At 38.6% G+C, this 18,505-nt stretch overlaps 1 protein-coding gene across 1 annotated transcript in view; it reads left to right on the forward strand.

The window, feature by feature from the left end:
• Positions 1-16,651, forward strand: part of LOC122557836 (serine/threonine-protein kinase BRSK2-like) — a 957,494-nt gene extending 940,843 nt beyond the window's left edge. The window contains 2 exon segments of the mRNA XM_043705934.1: positions 14,796-14,896; positions 14,898-16,651. Coding sequence (XP_043561869.1) covers positions 14,796-14,896; positions 14,898-15,023 — 227 coding nt within the window. The 3' untranslated portion in view covers positions 15,024-16,651.
• Positions 16,652-18,505: the final 1,854 nt, after the last annotated feature.

The following is an 18,505-nucleotide window of genomic DNA, read 5'->3' on the forward strand; positions in this document are numbered from 1 at the left end:
GAATTGTCCAATTAATCCCATTCTCCTGCTTTCTCCCTACATCCCACAATTTCTCCCTTTCATGGATTTATTCAATTCCTTCTGAAAGTGACTGAATATGCTGCACCATCTTTCAAGCACTGTATTCCTTATTACAGTTAATCCATGTGTATAAAAACAAATCACCTCACCTCTACACTAACAGTATTTAAATATCCTTAAAGGAAAGTAATTGCCACTGGATTGATCACAACAAGTCCGTCAGACCCTACGGGAATCCAGGGTTACTTTACTTTACCAAATTTGCATACTGTTGTAGGAGACAATCTGAATCGAGAGGGAAGTGGATACCAAGAGCTCAAAGCAAAAGCTGAAAATGGATCTGTAATCAGTTTCTCCAGATACTGTGGTGATCCCAATTGTTGAACAGTTCCCACAGATTTATTGGGATTATAAATATTGCATTTAACCACAAAGTCAATGTTGATTTGATAGCACAGATGCCTAATGGTAGTTGTTTTAAGCTCCACTCATTACAATTTAACTCTAAAATCACTGCTGTTGTAACAGATTAATTAACTCTGAAGAAATGGAAGCAATAAAGGTTACAATAAAATATCTTCAAGACTGAACTAAGGAGGCAAAAAAGCAGTGCTTCAAAATTGTAGCTCGCACAATGAAGATTGATACTGCCTCTAATACCTAGAGAAGCCATCAGTCAGTGCACTACTGAGACATGGGATTTCCATGGCAACCTCTCAGCTTTCCACTCCATCAGTAAATACTGCGATATAGCAATCCTTGAACAACATTTAAAAACAGGCTATCCTATAGTTATTGCTTTTCAATATTCAAAAGGACATTTATGATGGATTCCTTTCCACTAATAAACCAAAATATTTACTAGGATTCAAGTATAAGTGAACAGTAACGATCAATATGAAACATGTCAAAGGAAGTTTGCTTTTCAACATGTATATTCTTGATTCTTTCCAACAATATTATCTTCTGTACACATTTCCAAGCAAATTGCTTTCTGAACAAAACTCCAAAATTTTGATTACACCTGATCTACCTCAAGTTTATTCTGGTATCTCCAACCAAGAATATTTCAACATTTCTTGGACCACTGACAGTTGATAATCCTTTGTGGCATTTGCTATTTTCTTACAGATTACTATTTATGACAGGCATCATATTGTGCGTTTTTGTTGGAGATTTAATTGAAATTCCATCAAATCCATCTTTATTTGAGCACCCTAAGGGTGAAACACAAAGCTAGGTCTTTGTGTTTTGTATCCAATTAAATGTCACATTCCATGTATAAAAATAATCACCCTGACCTTAGACCTGTTTTTTGTTTTTTGATGAATTGTGTTTATGGTATCACTGGCACACTTTACACTTAATTTCCATGATAATTTTTCACCTTTTTTTTTCCCTGACTCCTGATTTCTGCACAAAAGATTCAACCTGGACTTGATTATAGCACTTTCACCTCTGTGTCTGAGTTTCAACCACATAATCTAAGCTGCCAGTTCATTGTGGGAGTGCTGTCTTTCAGATGAGACATTTAATCAAGGCTACCACTGCCACCTCAAGTCAGCATAAAAGAGCTCATGATGTTATTGAAAGATGTCATGGGATGTTCTCTCTAGTATACATACCAATATTTATTCCTCAATCAACATCACTAAAATAGATAATTTAGTTGTTTGTCTCTCGGCTGAGGAATTTTATAGTATCCAGCTTAGCTACCATAATTCCTCACAGAGACTGTGCTTTCAGCATACCTTGAGTCATCGAGATATACAGCATGGAAACAGACCCTTCGGTCCAACCCTCTATAAGGTCACCCCTCAGCCTCTGATGCTGCAGGGAAAACAGCCCCAGCCTGTCAATGCCGACCAGATATCCCAACCCAATCTAGTCCCACCTGCTAGCCACCGGCCCATATCCCTCCAAACCGTTCCTATTCCTATACCCATCCAAATGCCTTTTAAATGTTACACTTATACCAGCCTCCACCACTTCCTCTGGCAGCTCATTCCATACACGTACCACCCTCTGTGTGAAAAAGTTGCCCCGCAGGTCTCTTTTATATCTTCCCCCTCTCACCCTAAACCTATGCCTTCTAGTTCTGGACTCGCCAATCCCAGGGAATAGACTTTGCCTATTTACCCTATCCATACCCCTCAGAATTTTGTAAACCTCTATAAGGTCACCCCTCAGCCTCTGAAGCTCGAGGGAAAACAGCTCCAGCCTGTTCAGCCTCTCCCTATAGCTCAAATCCTCCAACCCTGGCAACATCCTCGTAAATCTTTTCTGAACCCTTTCAAGTCTCACAACATCTTTCCGATAGGAAGGAGACCAGAATTGCACTCAGTATTCCAACAGTGGCCTAACCAATGTCCTGTACAGCCACAACATGACCTCCCAACTCCTGTACTCAACACTCTGACCAATAAAGGAAAGCATACCAAATGCCTTCTTCACTATCCTATCTACCTGTGACTCTACTTTCAAGGAGCTGTGAAACTGCACTCCAAGGTCTCTTTGTTCAGCAACACTCCCTAGGACCTTACCATTAAGTGTATAAGTCCTGCTAAGATTTGCTTTCCCAAAATGCAGCACCTCACATTTATTTGAATTAAACTCCATCTGCCACTTCTCAGCCCATTGGCCCATCTGGTCAGAGTGTTGAGTACAGGAGTTGGGAGGTCATGTTGTGGCTGTACAGGACATTGGTTTACCATCTGGTCAAGATCCTGTTGTAATCTGAGGTAACACTCATCGCTATCCACTATACCTCCAATTTTGGTGTCATCTGCAAACTTACTAACTGTACCTCTTCTACTCACATCCTGTAAATGACAAAAGGTAGAGAACCCAGCACTGATCCTTGTGGCACTCCACTGGTCACAGGCCTCCAGTCTGAAAAAGAAAACCACCACCACCCTCTGTCTTCTACCTTTGAGCCAGTTCTGTATCCAAATGGCTAGTTCTCCCTGTATTCCATGAGATCTAATCTTGCTAATCAGTCTCCCATGGGGAACCTTGTCAAATGTGACAGTCACAGGTGAGGTGCCAGAAGACTGGAGGTTGGCTAACATGGTGCCACTGTTTAAGAACGGTGGTAAGGACAAACAGGGAACTATAGACCAGTGAGCCTGACATCGGTAGTGGGCAAGTTGTTGGAGGGGATCCTGAGGGACAGGATGTACATGTATTTGGAAAGGCAAGGACTAATTAGGGATAATCAACATGGTTTTGTGCGTGGGAAATCATGTCTCACAAACTTGATTGAGTTTTTTGAGGAAGTAACAAAGAGGATTGATGAGGGAAGAGCTATAGATGTGATCTATATGGAATTGGCTGTGAAGCTTTGGGATGTCCTTAGGACACGAAAGATGCAATATAAATTGTCAGTTCTTTCTTAAACATCAATTGGGGTTTGTGATATTGTAATTTGTGTTCCCAGTGAATATGTTGCCACCTTATCCTGTGCTGTGAAGCAATTACACTTTGGGGAAGGAACAAGTATTCCTACTTCTGGGATAATTTTCCATGTTAAATAAGAGAGCAATATTAAAGTTATCTGTGTCTGAGAACATGACCCTTACCCAGGACGACATGTAAAAGCAATTATTTTTGAAGGCAATACTTAACATAAAAGAGAACGGTATATCATTGATAAAAAAATGTTTCCACAGACCCAGCTATGGCAGAAGTAAGAAATTAGGAATGTAGCTGCAGTGAACACTGAGTTCCTAAGAGGACTTTGTTTCTTTTGAAACAGTCAGACAAGCAAAAAGCTATTTACCCCAAAAGATTCAAAAAGTAATTGAATATATACTGATGCTGTGACTACCATTTGTTTCTCCTTCCCTCTCTTCCCTAGTCATGTACAGACACTGTCTTGTCCCCTTACCCAATTAAGCTTTCTTCCACTTTGGATTCTGGCATTTCCTTTTCTTCTTGCCTCAGTCCTTTGTATGTTCATCACTGAATAATTGAAGGGTGTTGAAAGGCATTTAAATTTAGACACATTTTGATGCTTGGGTTCAATTGGCACAGTCACTAATCGGCAACAAGAGGTTTGTTTGAAAATTAATGTGTTTTCTTCAGGAAATGGAAGGGCAAACAAACTGGTTGAACGGCAGTGAGTTATGTTTCCTCCCAACATGGTTAAACTTAAATTAAAATTATTCCTTGCAAGGTTGCAAATATAACATTACAAATATAACATTACATTGTGTTTGTTTCCAAATCCATTAACTTGTTGTTAACAATTTTAACGAGGCAACTATTTAGAGCATAGTGAGTTTCTCTGACAGATAGCTGAGGCCAGATGCTGTGCTCCTTTGATGTTTTCTGTCAGTGTTAGAGCAGATGATCAGGTCCTCTGGGTTTCAGCAAAGTACAAGTTTTCTGTCAGACCACATCTGTTTCATAGCTTCAAATACAGATGTAAATGTATCTCTGCATTAAACACCTCCAAACCAAAAGTACTGATCAATGTAATCCCTTCAGAAAGGCTAATAATGATAACTATGAAATAGAATTGCATCTACTTAATGGAATGATTAACAAACAATTAAGCAAATTAAATTGCCACTACTTATCTGAAAGATAGTTCTAAATAACTTACTTTGCAAGGAGCAACTGAATTTGAAGGCAAACGTCTGGGCTTTTAGCCAAAGAAGGTATCTGTAAAGAGTGTATAATATATCTTATAATGTGTTTTAAAACAATAAATGTCAGATGTAACGTAGCGGCAATGTGGTAGAATGTTGGCTTGTCAATTGCTGTTTTTGTTAGAAAGGGTTTGGAGGCATGTTGCACTTAATATTTACTCAAGATAAGGAAGGAGTTATCATCACGAACCTACCTACAAAGATTTGCCCTTTCAATCTTTCTCTACAAGCAAATGCCTTTTTATTGATGGTTGATAAGGTGAGGGAGCATTACTGAATCCTAGTGATAAAGTTCCCACAGTAGATTCCATTTTTGTTCATGCACCAAATTCTTTGCAGCGTAAAATTGCCACAGTAATATGTACATTTCAATACTAAACAAATGAAAAGGCCTGTTGTCTTAATTGTACCTGTGGTGATTAGCATCACTCTAAGATGGTATGACCCATTCAAATTATTTGAGACAGAGATGGCTGAGGTAGCCTGCTACTGATGACAGATCTCCACACCAGCCCAATGAAAAATTAGTGCAAGTTAGGAACCAGGTTACAATGTCAGCCTCAGCATTTCATACTGTAATGAGTTTGGCCCTGGACCAGTATCTGATCAAGATTCTTGCTAAAGCAGGCCATCTCCTCTGTGTTCCATAAGTCTGGGCTAGCTGTGTTTCTTCTTGATTTTTTGGAGAGCTGTATCTTTATATAAACAATATTTTATTCCCACATTAACTGTCCTTACACAGTTTAAACCACGCACCAGTGGTGACAACACCCAGCAGAAGTACAGCAAGCGTTGCAACCCCACTCATGGTATTTTTTTAAACAGATTAAATGAAATGAAGACATCAAAAGAAAATCTGCTTTTCTGAATAACAACAGTGCTAATGTTTTAAATTATAAATTTGGTTTTGTAAATTATACTGCACTCATTTTTATTGAAAAAATAAGATGCTGATTGATGGGAAAATGCTATTTATGTTTTCTGTACACTAATTCCTTTTAAAGGTATTTTGGGGTAGAGTTAATTCACTTAAAAGTAAAATAATGTAGATGCTGAACCACAGAGTGCTGAACAAACTCAGCAGGTTGGACAGCAGCTGTGGAGAGGGAAACAGAGCTTTATATTTCAAATCCAGCATGACTTCTTCTGAACTGGACAATTCTACAGATGCTGCCAGACCTGCTGAGTTTCTCCAGCATTTTCTGTGTTTATTTTGGAGTTAATTCACTATTGTTCTGACAATTATTTGAAATTGGTGCTAATATTATGGTGGCTGCAAACAGTGCACGTTCCTGATCTTGTGTTTGATGATCTCATCTATCCCTGGACATATGACCACTATGACCATTTGCTATGCATGGTTCATTTGTATCATTATCTCGCATCTGATTCTCATCCCTGGTGTGGAACTTCATACACACAAATTGGCTCTGCACCCAGTTGCTGACATCTTGCCTGGAATACAAATATAAGAATGTGCTAGGGAAGTGTAGCTGGATGGCAAAGTACTAAACCTCTAAATGCTTGTAATCAGCTTGTCCATGGAAGTAATTAATAAGTAAAGCTGGGAAGTATGAGGAGGAAAAGGCAATATGTCCTACATTTTCCCAACATTCCAAACCCATAGACTCCAATTTTCTCTGAAGGCAAACAAGTGATCAGAAAAACTGAATTTCTGTTCACAAAGTGTTCTCAATTGCTCATGATGTGGAAGTGCCAGTGTTGGACTGGGCTGGGCAAAGTCAGAAGTCACACGACACCAGATTATAGTCCAACAGGCTCATTTGAAATCACAAACTTTCAGAGTGCTACTACTTCATCATGTGAAGGAGCAGCACTCCACTATCAATTGCTCGTGATGGAGGATAAGGTCAGAGATACCACCCACAGTCAGCTATAGTCCAAAGCAAGTTTGTTGTAAATAGAAAACATTTATCTATATAAATACTCTGATTATGCTCACCCAGCAAAAGCAGATTTCATTAATGTCAGGGGAGGAGAAGATACAAGTCAGTAAATGGTGAACAAGATGAGTTGATAGTTCAGTATTGGAACCATGTTTAGAGCAGATAGTTATGATTTTGGATTTTAAACATGAATTGAATCCTGACTAACTCCGTGGAAGAGGGATTGAATAGTTTCAGGCTGAATCAGTGCATCAGCTGACCTTTGCTCGTGCATAATATTAGTGTTTGGTGAGGGAAGACTCAGCATCAGTATCAGTACATTTATGGGTAAAGTAAGTCAGTTGGAACATTAAATGAGAAAAGCAAAAATTGAAAAAGGAAGATCTGATTCAAGAAAGACAGTAATTATGCAGCATCTTTCATGATCTCAGGACATCGCAAAGTGCTTTAACAAATATATGACTGTTGTAATATAGGAAGCACAACTATCACTTTGAGCACAGCAAATTACATGATCAGAAATGTGATAATAATCAAATCCTCTGTTTAAGCCCTGTTGGCTGAAAGATAAATATTGACCAGTCACTAATGATAGCTCCCTTTCCCTTCTTGTTAGAGGGCAAACAGACTGAGTTTAATATTTCATCCAAATGATGGCCATCTCCAAAAGCACACCACTGCATATGTGTGACAGAATGGATTATGAACTGTGAAGACTGAATTAGGGATAGTCAACTTGGCTTTTGCATGGAAATTGTGTCTCACTAATTTGATTAGTTTTGTTTTGAAGAAATGGTAAAGAAGATTGATGAAAGCAGAATGGTAGACATTGTCTATATGGACTTCAGCAAAGCGTTTGACAAGCTTCTACATGATAGACTGGTTAGTAAGGTTAGATCAAGTGGGATCCAGAGGGCACTAGCCAATTAGATGGAAGGTAGGAGACAGAAGGGGGTTGCTTTTTGAATTGCAGGACTGTGACCAGCAGTGTGCCACAAGGATTGGTGCTGGATCCACTGTTTTTTGTCATTTATATAAATGATTTGTATGTGAATATTGGAGGTATGGTTAGTAAGTTTGCAGATGACACCAAAATAGGTGGTGTAGTGGACAGTGAATTATCTCAGAATACAACAGGACCTTGGTCAGATAGGCCAATGGGCCATGTGTAGCAGATGGAGTTTAATTTAGAAAACTGTGAAGTATTGCATTTTGGTAAGGCAAACTATGGTAGGACTTATACATTAATGTTCAGGCCCTGGGGAATGTTGCCGAAGAAAGTGACCTGGGGATGCAGGTGCATACTTTCTTGAAAGTGGAGTCACAAGTAGGCAGGGAGTGGTGAAGAAGGTGTTTGGCATAATCACCTTCATTGGTCACAACATTGTGTGTAGGAATATCATGATGCAGCTGTACAGGATATTGGTTAGGTCACTTAGAATACCGCGTACAATTCTGGTCTCAGCAAGTGTGAAATAGAGGTACAAATATGTAAACAGATTGTGGAAAGATGTAAGAGCAACAGGGTGGTGGTGATAGGAGATTTTAATTTTCCCAACATTGACTTAGTGTTAGAGGTCTAGATGGAGCAGAATTTGTAAGGAGCATCCGAGAAGGTTTTCCAGAGTAATATGTAAATAGTCCAATGCAGAAAGGGGCCATACTGGTCCTGGTGTTGGGGAATGAGCCCAGCCCGGCCTAGTTTCAGGAGGGGATTACTTTGGGAATAGTGATCACAATTCCGTAAGTTTTAGAATGCTCATGGACAAAGACAAGAGTAGTCCTAAAGGAAGAGTGCTAAACTGGGGGAAGACCAACTATACCAAAATTCAGCAGAAGGTGGGGAATATAGATTGGGAGTAGCTGTTTGAAAGTAAATCATTTGATAAGTGGCAAAGTTAAAAAAAAATCACACAGCACCAGGTTATAGTCCAACAGGTTTATTTAGAAGCACTAGGTTTCGGAGTGTTGCTCCTTCATGTGGGAGGTTTTTAAAGAGAGGTTGATTAGAGTGCAAGAGAGACATGTTCCTGAGAAAATGAGGGATAGAAATGGCAACATTAGGGAACCATAGATGACAGGTGAAACTGTGAGGCTAGCTAAAAGGAGAAAGGAGATATACATAAGTCTGGGTGACTGAAGACAAAGCTTTTGAAGAATATCGGCAGTGTAGAATTAATCTGAAACAAGGAATTAAGAAGGTTAAAAGGGGCCATGAAATACTTTTAGCAAACAGGGTTAAGGAAAATCCAAAAGCCTTTTATTCATAAAGAAGGAGCAAGAAGTTAACTAGAGAAAGGGCTGGCCCACTCATTGACAAAGGAGGAAAGTTATGCTTGGAGTGGGTGAGATGCTTAACAAGTACTTTGCATCGACGAGAGGGACATGATGGATGTTGAGGTTATGCATAGATCTTTGAGTACTCTAGATCAAGTCGGCATAAGGAGGGAGGAAGTTTTGGGTATTCTAAAAGGCATTAAGGTGGACAAGTCCCCAGGTCTGGATGGGATCTATTCCAGGTTACTAAGGGAAGCGAGAGAGGAAATAACTGAGGCCTTAACCAATATCTTTGCAACATTCTTGAACATGGGCCAGGAGGACTGGAGAATTGCTGATGTTGTCCCCCTTTTTTAAGAAGGGTAGCATGGATAATCAAAGTAATTATAGACCAGTAAGCCTAACATCTGTAACAGGGAAACTGATACAGAAGATACTGAGGGATAGGATCTATTCCCATTTGGAAGAAAATGGGCTTATGATAGGCAACATGGTTTTATGCAGGGAAGGTCTTGTCTTACCAACTTAATAGAATTCTTTTGAGGAAGTGACAAAGTTGATTGATGAGGGAAGGGTTGTAGATATCATATACATGGACTTCGGTAAGGCATTCGATAAACTTTCCCATGGAATGTTGATGGAGAAAGTGAAGTCGCATGGCTTCCAGGGTGTACTAGCTAGGTGGATAGAAAACTGGCCGGGCAACAGGAGACAGAGAATAATAATTGAATGGAGTTTGTCAAAATGGAGACCTGTGACCAGTGGTGTTCCACGGGGATCTGTAATGGGACCACTGTTGTTTGTGATATACATAAATGATCTGGAAGGAGGTACAGGTGGTCTGATTAGCAAGTTTGCAGATGACACTAAGATTGGTGGAGTAGCAGATAGTGAAGGGCACTGTCAGAGATTACAGCAGAATATAGATAGATCGGAGAGTTGGGCAGAGAAATGGCAGATGGAGTTCAATCTGGGCAAATGTGAGGTGATACGTTTTGGAAGATCCAATTCAAGAGCGAGCTATACACTAAATGGAAAAGTCCTGTCGAAAATTGGTGTACAGAGAGATCTAGGTGTTCAGGTCCATTTTACTCTGAAGGTGGCAACACAGGTCAATAGAGTGGTCAAGAAGACATATGGTTTGCTTTCCTTTATCAGACGGGGTATTGAGTACAAGAGTTGGCAAGTCATGTAAGACTTTTGTTCGGCCACATTTGGAATACTGTGTACAATTCTGGTCACCACATTACCAAAAGGATGTGGATGCTTTGGAGAGGGTGCAGAGGAGGTTCATCAGGATGTTGCCTGGTATAGAGGGTGCTAGCTAAGAGGAGAGGTAGAGTAGATTAAGATTATTTTCATTAGAAAAAAAGAAGGTTGAGGTCTTGATTGAGGTCTACAAAATCATGGGAGGTATAGACAGGGTGATTAGCAAGAAGCTTTTACCCAGAGTGCGGAATTCAATTACGAGGGGTCACGGGTTCAAACTGAGAGGGGAAAAGTTTAAGGGAAAGTTCCTTATTAAGAGGGTAGTGGGGTCCTGGAACGCTTTGTTAAAGGAAGTGGTAGAGGTGGGCATGATAGCATCATTTAAGCTGTATCTAGACAGATACATGAATGGGCAGGGAGCAGAGGGATACAGATCATTAGAAAATAGATGACAGGTTTAGATAGAGGATCTGGATCAGCGCAGGCTTGGAAGGCCGAAAGTCCTTTTCCTGTGCTGTAATTTTCTTTGTTCTTTGTTCTTTGGGGTGTAGGAATCCAAAACTTTTACATGCAGAGGGTGGTGCATTTATGAAACGATGTGTTAGAGAAACTAATGGAGGTAGGTACAGATAAAAGACTTAAAAGGCATTTGGATGGATAAATGAATAGGAGGGTTTAAAGGTATATGGGCCAAATGCTCCAAATGCTAGCAAATGGGGTGAGCTCAGATTGGGATATCTGGTCAGTAAGGACAAGTGGACTGAAGGGTGTTTCCGTGCAGTATGACTGTATAAGTGAGACTTGGAACCATAATTGTCCTCGTCAAAGTCAGGAGTACTACCAACTGAACAAAGGCTGCAATTAAGAAAGACCCATTTGGTTCTAATTGTTCTATCTAATGTTACTGTTTTGGATTAGGAAACCTTATTTAATTTAAAGTATTTCAGAATTACAATATACTTGTGACCTATAAACATGTCTCAGATTCTACCATGAATATTAATCAACTCATAGTCATTGAACTGTTTTCTGTTCAGTGATGAACAAAAGTCTCCAGTAGCCTTTTTGTTGGTTTGCATTGGAACATGTTATGATTTAGAAGCCCTTTTGACAGAACAAGTTCTAAAGAGGATACTGGACAGTGGAATTAAGAAAGAGGAAAGTGAAAATAAATACTCTTGTTTAAATCTGAAGGAATAATTAAAATCTAAAAGAATGGGACTTCACACTTGTAAAAATTAATTTTCAGTGCCAGACATGTTGTTTGGCAGAACTTGTCGTTCATTGAGGGCCAGAGCAACTAGAATAGCAATTCCCTGATTTCTGTATTAACAACACATTACACTTAATAAAAGTGAGTGCTTATAGGATTGCTTGTTTTTAAGTTATAAAGTCCAAGACATTGTATAATCAAATTAAGACTGTCTTGAGTAATTTGTTAGTAAGTGTGATTGTCAATGGTGCAGTGATCTTGAAAGGAGCTCTTTTGCCCATTATATCTACATTTGATTCACATGTTATTAATGTGGCACAAGCACTAGGTTTCAATGTTGCTACCCTCAGCCAACCATAATTAATAATGTTCCTGTTGTTTTGAATGAGATTCACATATAACCTTTGGTTTATTTTCTTGGAAAATGATTAATTGAGACGGTAAATAAGGAGAATGTAAGATGCTGAAAATCCCTATTTAGATTCTGTGATCAGTCTACATAGTAAATAACATTGAGACCTACTATGGAATTGGTATAAAATTATTTCTTACAAATAGACACATGAAGTGGTTTAAGGGTCCCAGCTGTGTAATCAAGAGCCTGAGTCTGATCACACAATAGTAGAAGGATTGTCTCCTGATTATTAAATCGTGTGATAACAGGCAGAGTTTATATTTAAGCACTCCACAAAGACATCCCATGGAGACGGAGTAGAAAAGCACATAAACAAGCAGGGACACGGAGGGAAGTCAGAGTCAAGTCTTCTAACTTTGGCAAAATAGTGTGTGATTAATTTTGATGAATTCCTGATGAAGGGCTTTTGCCCGATTTTCCTGCTCCTTGGATGCTGCCTGAACTGCTGTGCTTTACCAGCACCACACTCTTGACTGTGATTTATTTTGCCTTAGAATTGGACCACCATTTATCCTTTCTGTTCATTTCTCTGATTATGGATTTTTGGTTATATATGGAGAAAAACTTTAAACTTTGAACAAGTCAACTGAAAGCATACATATTAAATATAATACGTGCTCACAATAATCTGAATCAAATCCTGATGTTCGAATCAAGACTATCCACTGACAGAGAATAGCATTATTGTAGTGAGAAATTGGGATAAATATTTGAAGACAAAGTTTAGGACATAGAGATGCTTTGCTTTCAAAACTTATGGTGAGAATTATCATTAGCGATATTGTTTTTGGTTCCTGAGCAAACTCCTATCAAACTCCTCTATTTATTAATTTGATGGAAATTTAGCACACTTATTCCAAATAGATTAGTGCCTTTGCTGAAACCATGGAGAGAAGATTTTGCTGCAGCTTTTTAATCATTTGTTCCATAACATCACTGAGTCATTCACAGTCAGTTTCCTTTATGATAAGATTAGAAGCAAATTGTTGTATTACATTATATAATGTGCAAACATGCCAACTTTCATTGTAAACATTGAAGAACAAGGATTGTTTAATTACTAATCGTTCCAACAAGATAATCATGTATATTTTTAGTGTGCTTGTCCCTTAAAGATTTGTTAAGCACACTGATGTATTTAGAATTTCAGAATGTCTGTTAGTTGCTTTTATTTTTTTCTGATGTTCTATTGCCCTGGAAGTTTATTCCCTTTTAGGCTAATGTACTTTGCTTGATTCTGAAAGATGAGATAATCATGTTTTTGAACAGTTCTATGTTCTTTATCAGGCCTCAGGAACTGGAATTTAAGCTTTTTATGGGGTTTGCTTGTTAGCTTTTGTATTGTTTTGTGGGTCTCTCTCTCTCTCTTTCTTTCTCACTCACTCCCTCACACATGCGCGCACACACACACTCTTTCTTTCTCTCCCTCTCTCTCTCTCTCTCCTGTACTAGCAGGCGAAGAATTGGTAGACCTTATGAGTGACTAATGTTTCTTGCTGAAGTGATAGGTAGCCCTTTGGTCTTGAAATTGCTGTGACATGAGTGAGTAGTGGATTGTTTAATTACTTTGCAGCAATTTTGGGAACATATCTCAGGTGGATATGATAACTTTGAATACGTCTTTTGAACTAAATGCCATGTGTGACATGAATTATATTACTTATTTGAAATTAGTGCATCCCGAATAATCATAGAGTTTTAAAAAAAGCTTACCTTTTAATCTGAAATTTAAACATTTAAGGAGTACAATTTTTACTGAGGTTAGTTTTCCTGGTTTTCCCTTGCCCTCATCTCCTGCACATATGATTTAGTTTTACACATATTAGCTGACCTCTGGTATTTTGGCCAAGTGGTTGTTTTTGATGTGAGAGTTTGGGCAGTGAATGTTGGCTGGATGTTTTGATCACAGGAAGGAGGTGAGGATGAGGGGTTGGGGGTAACTCGATAGAATTCAGTCCAACCTCTCTCAACATTGACATGCACAATTTCTGGTAGTGAATCAGTAGGAAAACTCTGTGTCCTTTGTCCAAATGTAATGTGGGCCCAGCAAATTTTAGTTCATTTACCACAGGGCAAGAATCAACCCTCAGACTTATGACTCATTTTCACATCAATATATTGCAAATGAGCCAGCAAGGAGCAAAATTAAATTAAGTGGAAGATGATGGCAGCTTTGAAAAATATTCTGGGCCTGCAGATTAAATTTATAAAATAATTTCAGTTTGATTAAGTCTTCATACAGCTTGAAAGGTACTCTGCCGTAAAAGCTGTTATAAATGTTTACATGCAGTTTAACCTTGGCTATGCAAAATCTAAATTAGAATGGTTTCCTCTTTTAGGTGTTACAGTAAATAATTAGTTAATAAAAACATGTTTTGTCAGTAAGCCTCAAAAATATATCTGTCACTGAAAAGGGTGATCAGATAATAAACACTAAATGCCTCCAAATTCTTTTGTGATGAATGATTCCAGTGAGAGCTGCATGGACTCATTGCAATCCAGTTATGTTCACTGAAGTCTCCAGATACTGTAATTTCCTGCAGTATCAAACTAATGACATATTATTGAGAAAACCCCTATCTGGGGAGGGTTAAATTTCCTGTTTTTCTATCTCCCACTTGCTCTTCCACATTCTCCTCTCTTTCCAAGACAGGCCAGGGAGTCATGATTTTAATTAGGAAGACGTAAGACAGTCGGGAATGTTGATGTTGAAGTGTATGTGAAGTCAATAGTTGTAATCATGTTCTTGGAAGCAGCTGAAATGTTTCTCAGCAACATCCCTTTTTCCAGTGAGACGCGGTCTCCCCTTCCAGCATCTTCAGTGCTCTCCTTCATTCTTTCTGTCAACTAATTCCATTCAAATAGAAAAAGTGAGACTCCAAAGCCACTTTCAAACCAAAACTAAGTTGCAAGAAGTCTTTTGACTTGATCATTTTCAAACAAGCCAACTCGCCAAAAAAAAATTGTGATTTCAAAGGCTCAGTGCTGACATGCTTCTTCTTTCAGGCATTTGTGGCTATGGATCTCATTTCACTTCTCTCGTGACCCATTGTTCATCTGTTTGTTTGTTCTTTCTTTCTTTCTGTTTGTGTACCCAGGCAGCCCATTGAGTAACTTCTTTGACGTAATTAAACAACTTTTTTCAGACGAGAAGGATAATGGGCAAGTAGCTCATCCACCAGCTACGCCAACCAAACATGGCACAAAACACCAAGCAGAATGATTCTGATGCTATTGACTATGGTTCTAGAGGACACTCTAAATTTCCAGCTGGGAAAAAGAAGGCAAAGATGGTGCCAAGTATTGGGACACAGGACCAACCTTAAATGCATTTAGAATTAGTCCCATGTCCTGAAAGGAAGTAAATAACAGACTGCTTCGGTACAATGTCCATAGACAGATTTTGTATGGCGGAATGATTGTATATAACTGAGGATTAGCACGTGCAACCCCTCTCTACAGCATTTGTTTCCCTGTTTTTGCTGCTCTCCTTTTATGATGACCTGATTTATTTCCACTCTACTGCCAGGAATTGTCCAGAAAACTTGTTAAACCCCATCTGGTGAACCCTATGGCTGCGGATATTTGTCGAAGGAAAGGCAGCTGATATCTTGGTGCATGTGGGAACCTGGCGCCCTAATGACGCTTAACACTTGACCAATCAAGAGCTGCTGCACCCCAGGAAAGGGAACAGAAATCCTGGGAGAGACTGACACCCTTCAGCAGCAGGTTATCCACCAGAGCGGGGATGTGGGGGGTGAATTCAATAGCACCACAACAGCAACATAAGCTCCAGCAGACTCAGTGGACACTTCCTTTGTAGAAGCAGGACTTTGGTGAGACTGCTGCTGATGGGTAAGAAATCTGGGGGTCAGACAACACCGCAGCAATGAACTAAAGCACGAACAAGTGTAACAAATCCACCACCTTGTACCACCCCTACTTTCTGTATAAATTTTGTTTGTCTAGTCGTGACACCTTGTTTAGCTGTAGAACAAAACAGATTCAAACACTGTGTTGCCAGTTATAAGTTTGTCAGTATTATTTATTTTCAGGGTAATATATATGTGTATATATAAATATTTTATTCATTTCATAAGGGCACCATGTTCGAATGAACCATGTTGCTGGTTTACTATCATGGGGTGGGGGGATGGTTTGACCACCCACTGCTGTTAAAGGCTACATTTATTGTGGGCATTTTATATATTTTTCCCCCTTTTTGTTCTTATTTATTGAACCCCAGTAATTTATCAGCAGAATGTCTAGGTGTATGAATGTTGTCTTTCATTGTGAATGACTTATAGAGGCAACACTTACTGTATTAAAGGAAAAAAAAATATTTTGTCCAATTTATCAGAGCTTTGTGAACAATATTAACTTATTCTGTCCCGATTCAAGGAACTTGTAGTATATGTTTAAAACAAAAACAGTACTTTAAGAATGTAGAATAGCAGTAGTGTCTGAAATGATTATCTTATATTGCTATTTGTTAGTTTCATATCAGTGTGCGTGTTCCACAGGTAAAATTATTTGACCAGTTCTTGTACATAAGTAAATCAACAATGGACTTTGAACCACTGGAGGTTACTGTTATTGAATTTATCTTGTATAACTGTGTGCATGTCAGACATGGTTTTTTCTTTGCATGATGTTGCTGTAATTGTTCTCATAATGCTCTGTCCTCTTTCTTGCTTTCCCACGTGCACAACTAATGCTTCCTTACCACCGTACCTCTGCAAAATGGTTGGAGTACAACATGGATGGTACAAGCAGGAAGGGGAAGAAATAAAGCAATACTTATATTGATATCCTTCCTATTTTGTACTTGGAGAAAAAAAAAATACTTATTTAACAGACAAACTATCCAATGTACCCACCCAATTCTCCCCCCCCCCCCCCCTTGTAATATAACTGTGAGCAATTTCAGTGCAAGATCAATAAATTCATTCAATTCCAATCATTTTGTGTGTTTATACTTTGCTGATGACCATTAGATAGTAGAATTACTTTAAAGGGCTATGTACCTGTCTCCGCAAAAGGTCACCTATGTACTATAGAGTTTCAGCAGATCAAAAACAGAAGAAAGTTTACAGTGTCCAGAACTATGTACAGTTCCAATCATTTGTAATTTTAGAAGGAAGAAAAATGCCTACTGGATTAAACCTGGACAGAAAGTGAAAAGTTTTAAAAATCTAAACCTAAAACCTCAGCATGTCCATGATCTTCAAGTCTTAAGTCAAAGGTTGCTCCCAGTAGAGATTTGAGGCCAGTTGCATACTGTACATAAATGAGTTTAATACTAACTTCTTAATGTTTCTGGTAGATGACTTTACACTACACAATGCTAGTTGAAAATGTAACTTTTATATAATTAATGCATCTATTTGATTTATGGTTTGTTCAGCAATTTATTTTCGTCTCCAGGTTCCAGTTCTCAGGTTCCTTTCCCCATTGGGACAGTTGTACTGTACGATGAAGACATATTCAGCTTTGCATCCACATATTTTACGTAACTCAAGGGTGAAGCTGGCTGAAATAAATGTGGTCATACAGTATGAGATCATCTTCAAGAGTATTTCTTCACCCTTACGGCCCTCCCCAGTATAATTAAAACTGTGTGAAGCAACAAGAAGGAGGTTTCCTAGTAGGCTTAATTTAAAATTTTTTCTGGATTCTCCATGCTTTGTGAAGAAAGAAGATGGGACATGATGACTAAATTCACATTTCAAGGTATGCTTTGTATTGTCATCACATGCATTAATATGTACTTGTTCACAGTCACAGTATATCTCCATGTTATGGTACACAACATAAAGTGGTCCATCCCTGCAAACGACTAATATTTCTTAGATGCTATAAATATTTTTATGTTCTGTGATATATATGTGGCAAATTTCAAATTTTGCCTTTAAACAAGAATAGTGATGATCAATATACAGTGAGATTACTCTGGTAATTCATTCCTGCAGTACAGGCTCCTTGCCACATTGATATGTGCACTTTAATTTCATAATTCTTCTTTACGAGGAGATAGTGATGTGTTAGTAGTGTTCTGGCCTAGATTTAATACCCGCATTAATGAAATAATTTTGAAAATGCAGCAATTTTCATATTGTCTCTTTCTCTTCTTTGAAATCATACACCTTCTCCAGTCCATCAAGCCCTTAAAACCAGGGACAAAAAAATTGACCCTTACTTAAACAACAAAAGCTACTGCCTCTTACATTTGGGAGTTGGTTTCCTACCATTAAAAATCCAGTCTTATTTCTCTACTTGGTGTTATGTCCAGCACATGGCCTGAAGTTTGGACCTGTCTTACGTTTTATTTTTCATCATTCTCAATACGTCTTGCACTGTCCAGTGAAGAATGGTTTAACAGATGGTTAGCTAAGAGATGTTATAAAAACAATAGCATGCATGTGCTGTGATAGGTAACAGAATTTATTTTAGTGTGATGATAAAATTTAATTTTGAAGAGATACAGGAGAGAAAAGAACAGATCCAGGAAGGCAGAGGAGCAATGGTGCAAGTTCACAAAATGAAGGGTGAGCCAGGTGGGGCAGGGGGTCATGTTGCTAACCTTAGAAAGTCCTTCAGAGGATAAAGAGATGAATTGTCTGGCCTCTGTAACCAAATAATGGATTGTAAGTAAAGTCCTTGGTCCATTGGCCAGATTCAAGCAACAGCACTTTGGTCAAAGGATGTCTAGAAACCACTATAAATACATCAGTCAATTAGAGTGACATTGAATGGGCAAAACTGAGCAATTGTTAAGAAGCTCTCAAATGCTACCTGTTCTCACTAT

Source organism: Chiloscyllium plagiosum, chromosome 16, assembly GCF_004010195.1.
Source record: "Chiloscyllium plagiosum isolate BGI_BamShark_2017 chromosome 16, ASM401019v2, whole genome shotgun sequence".
Taxonomy (NCBI): domain Eukaryota; kingdom Metazoa; phylum Chordata; class Chondrichthyes; order Orectolobiformes; family Hemiscylliidae; genus Chiloscyllium; species Chiloscyllium plagiosum.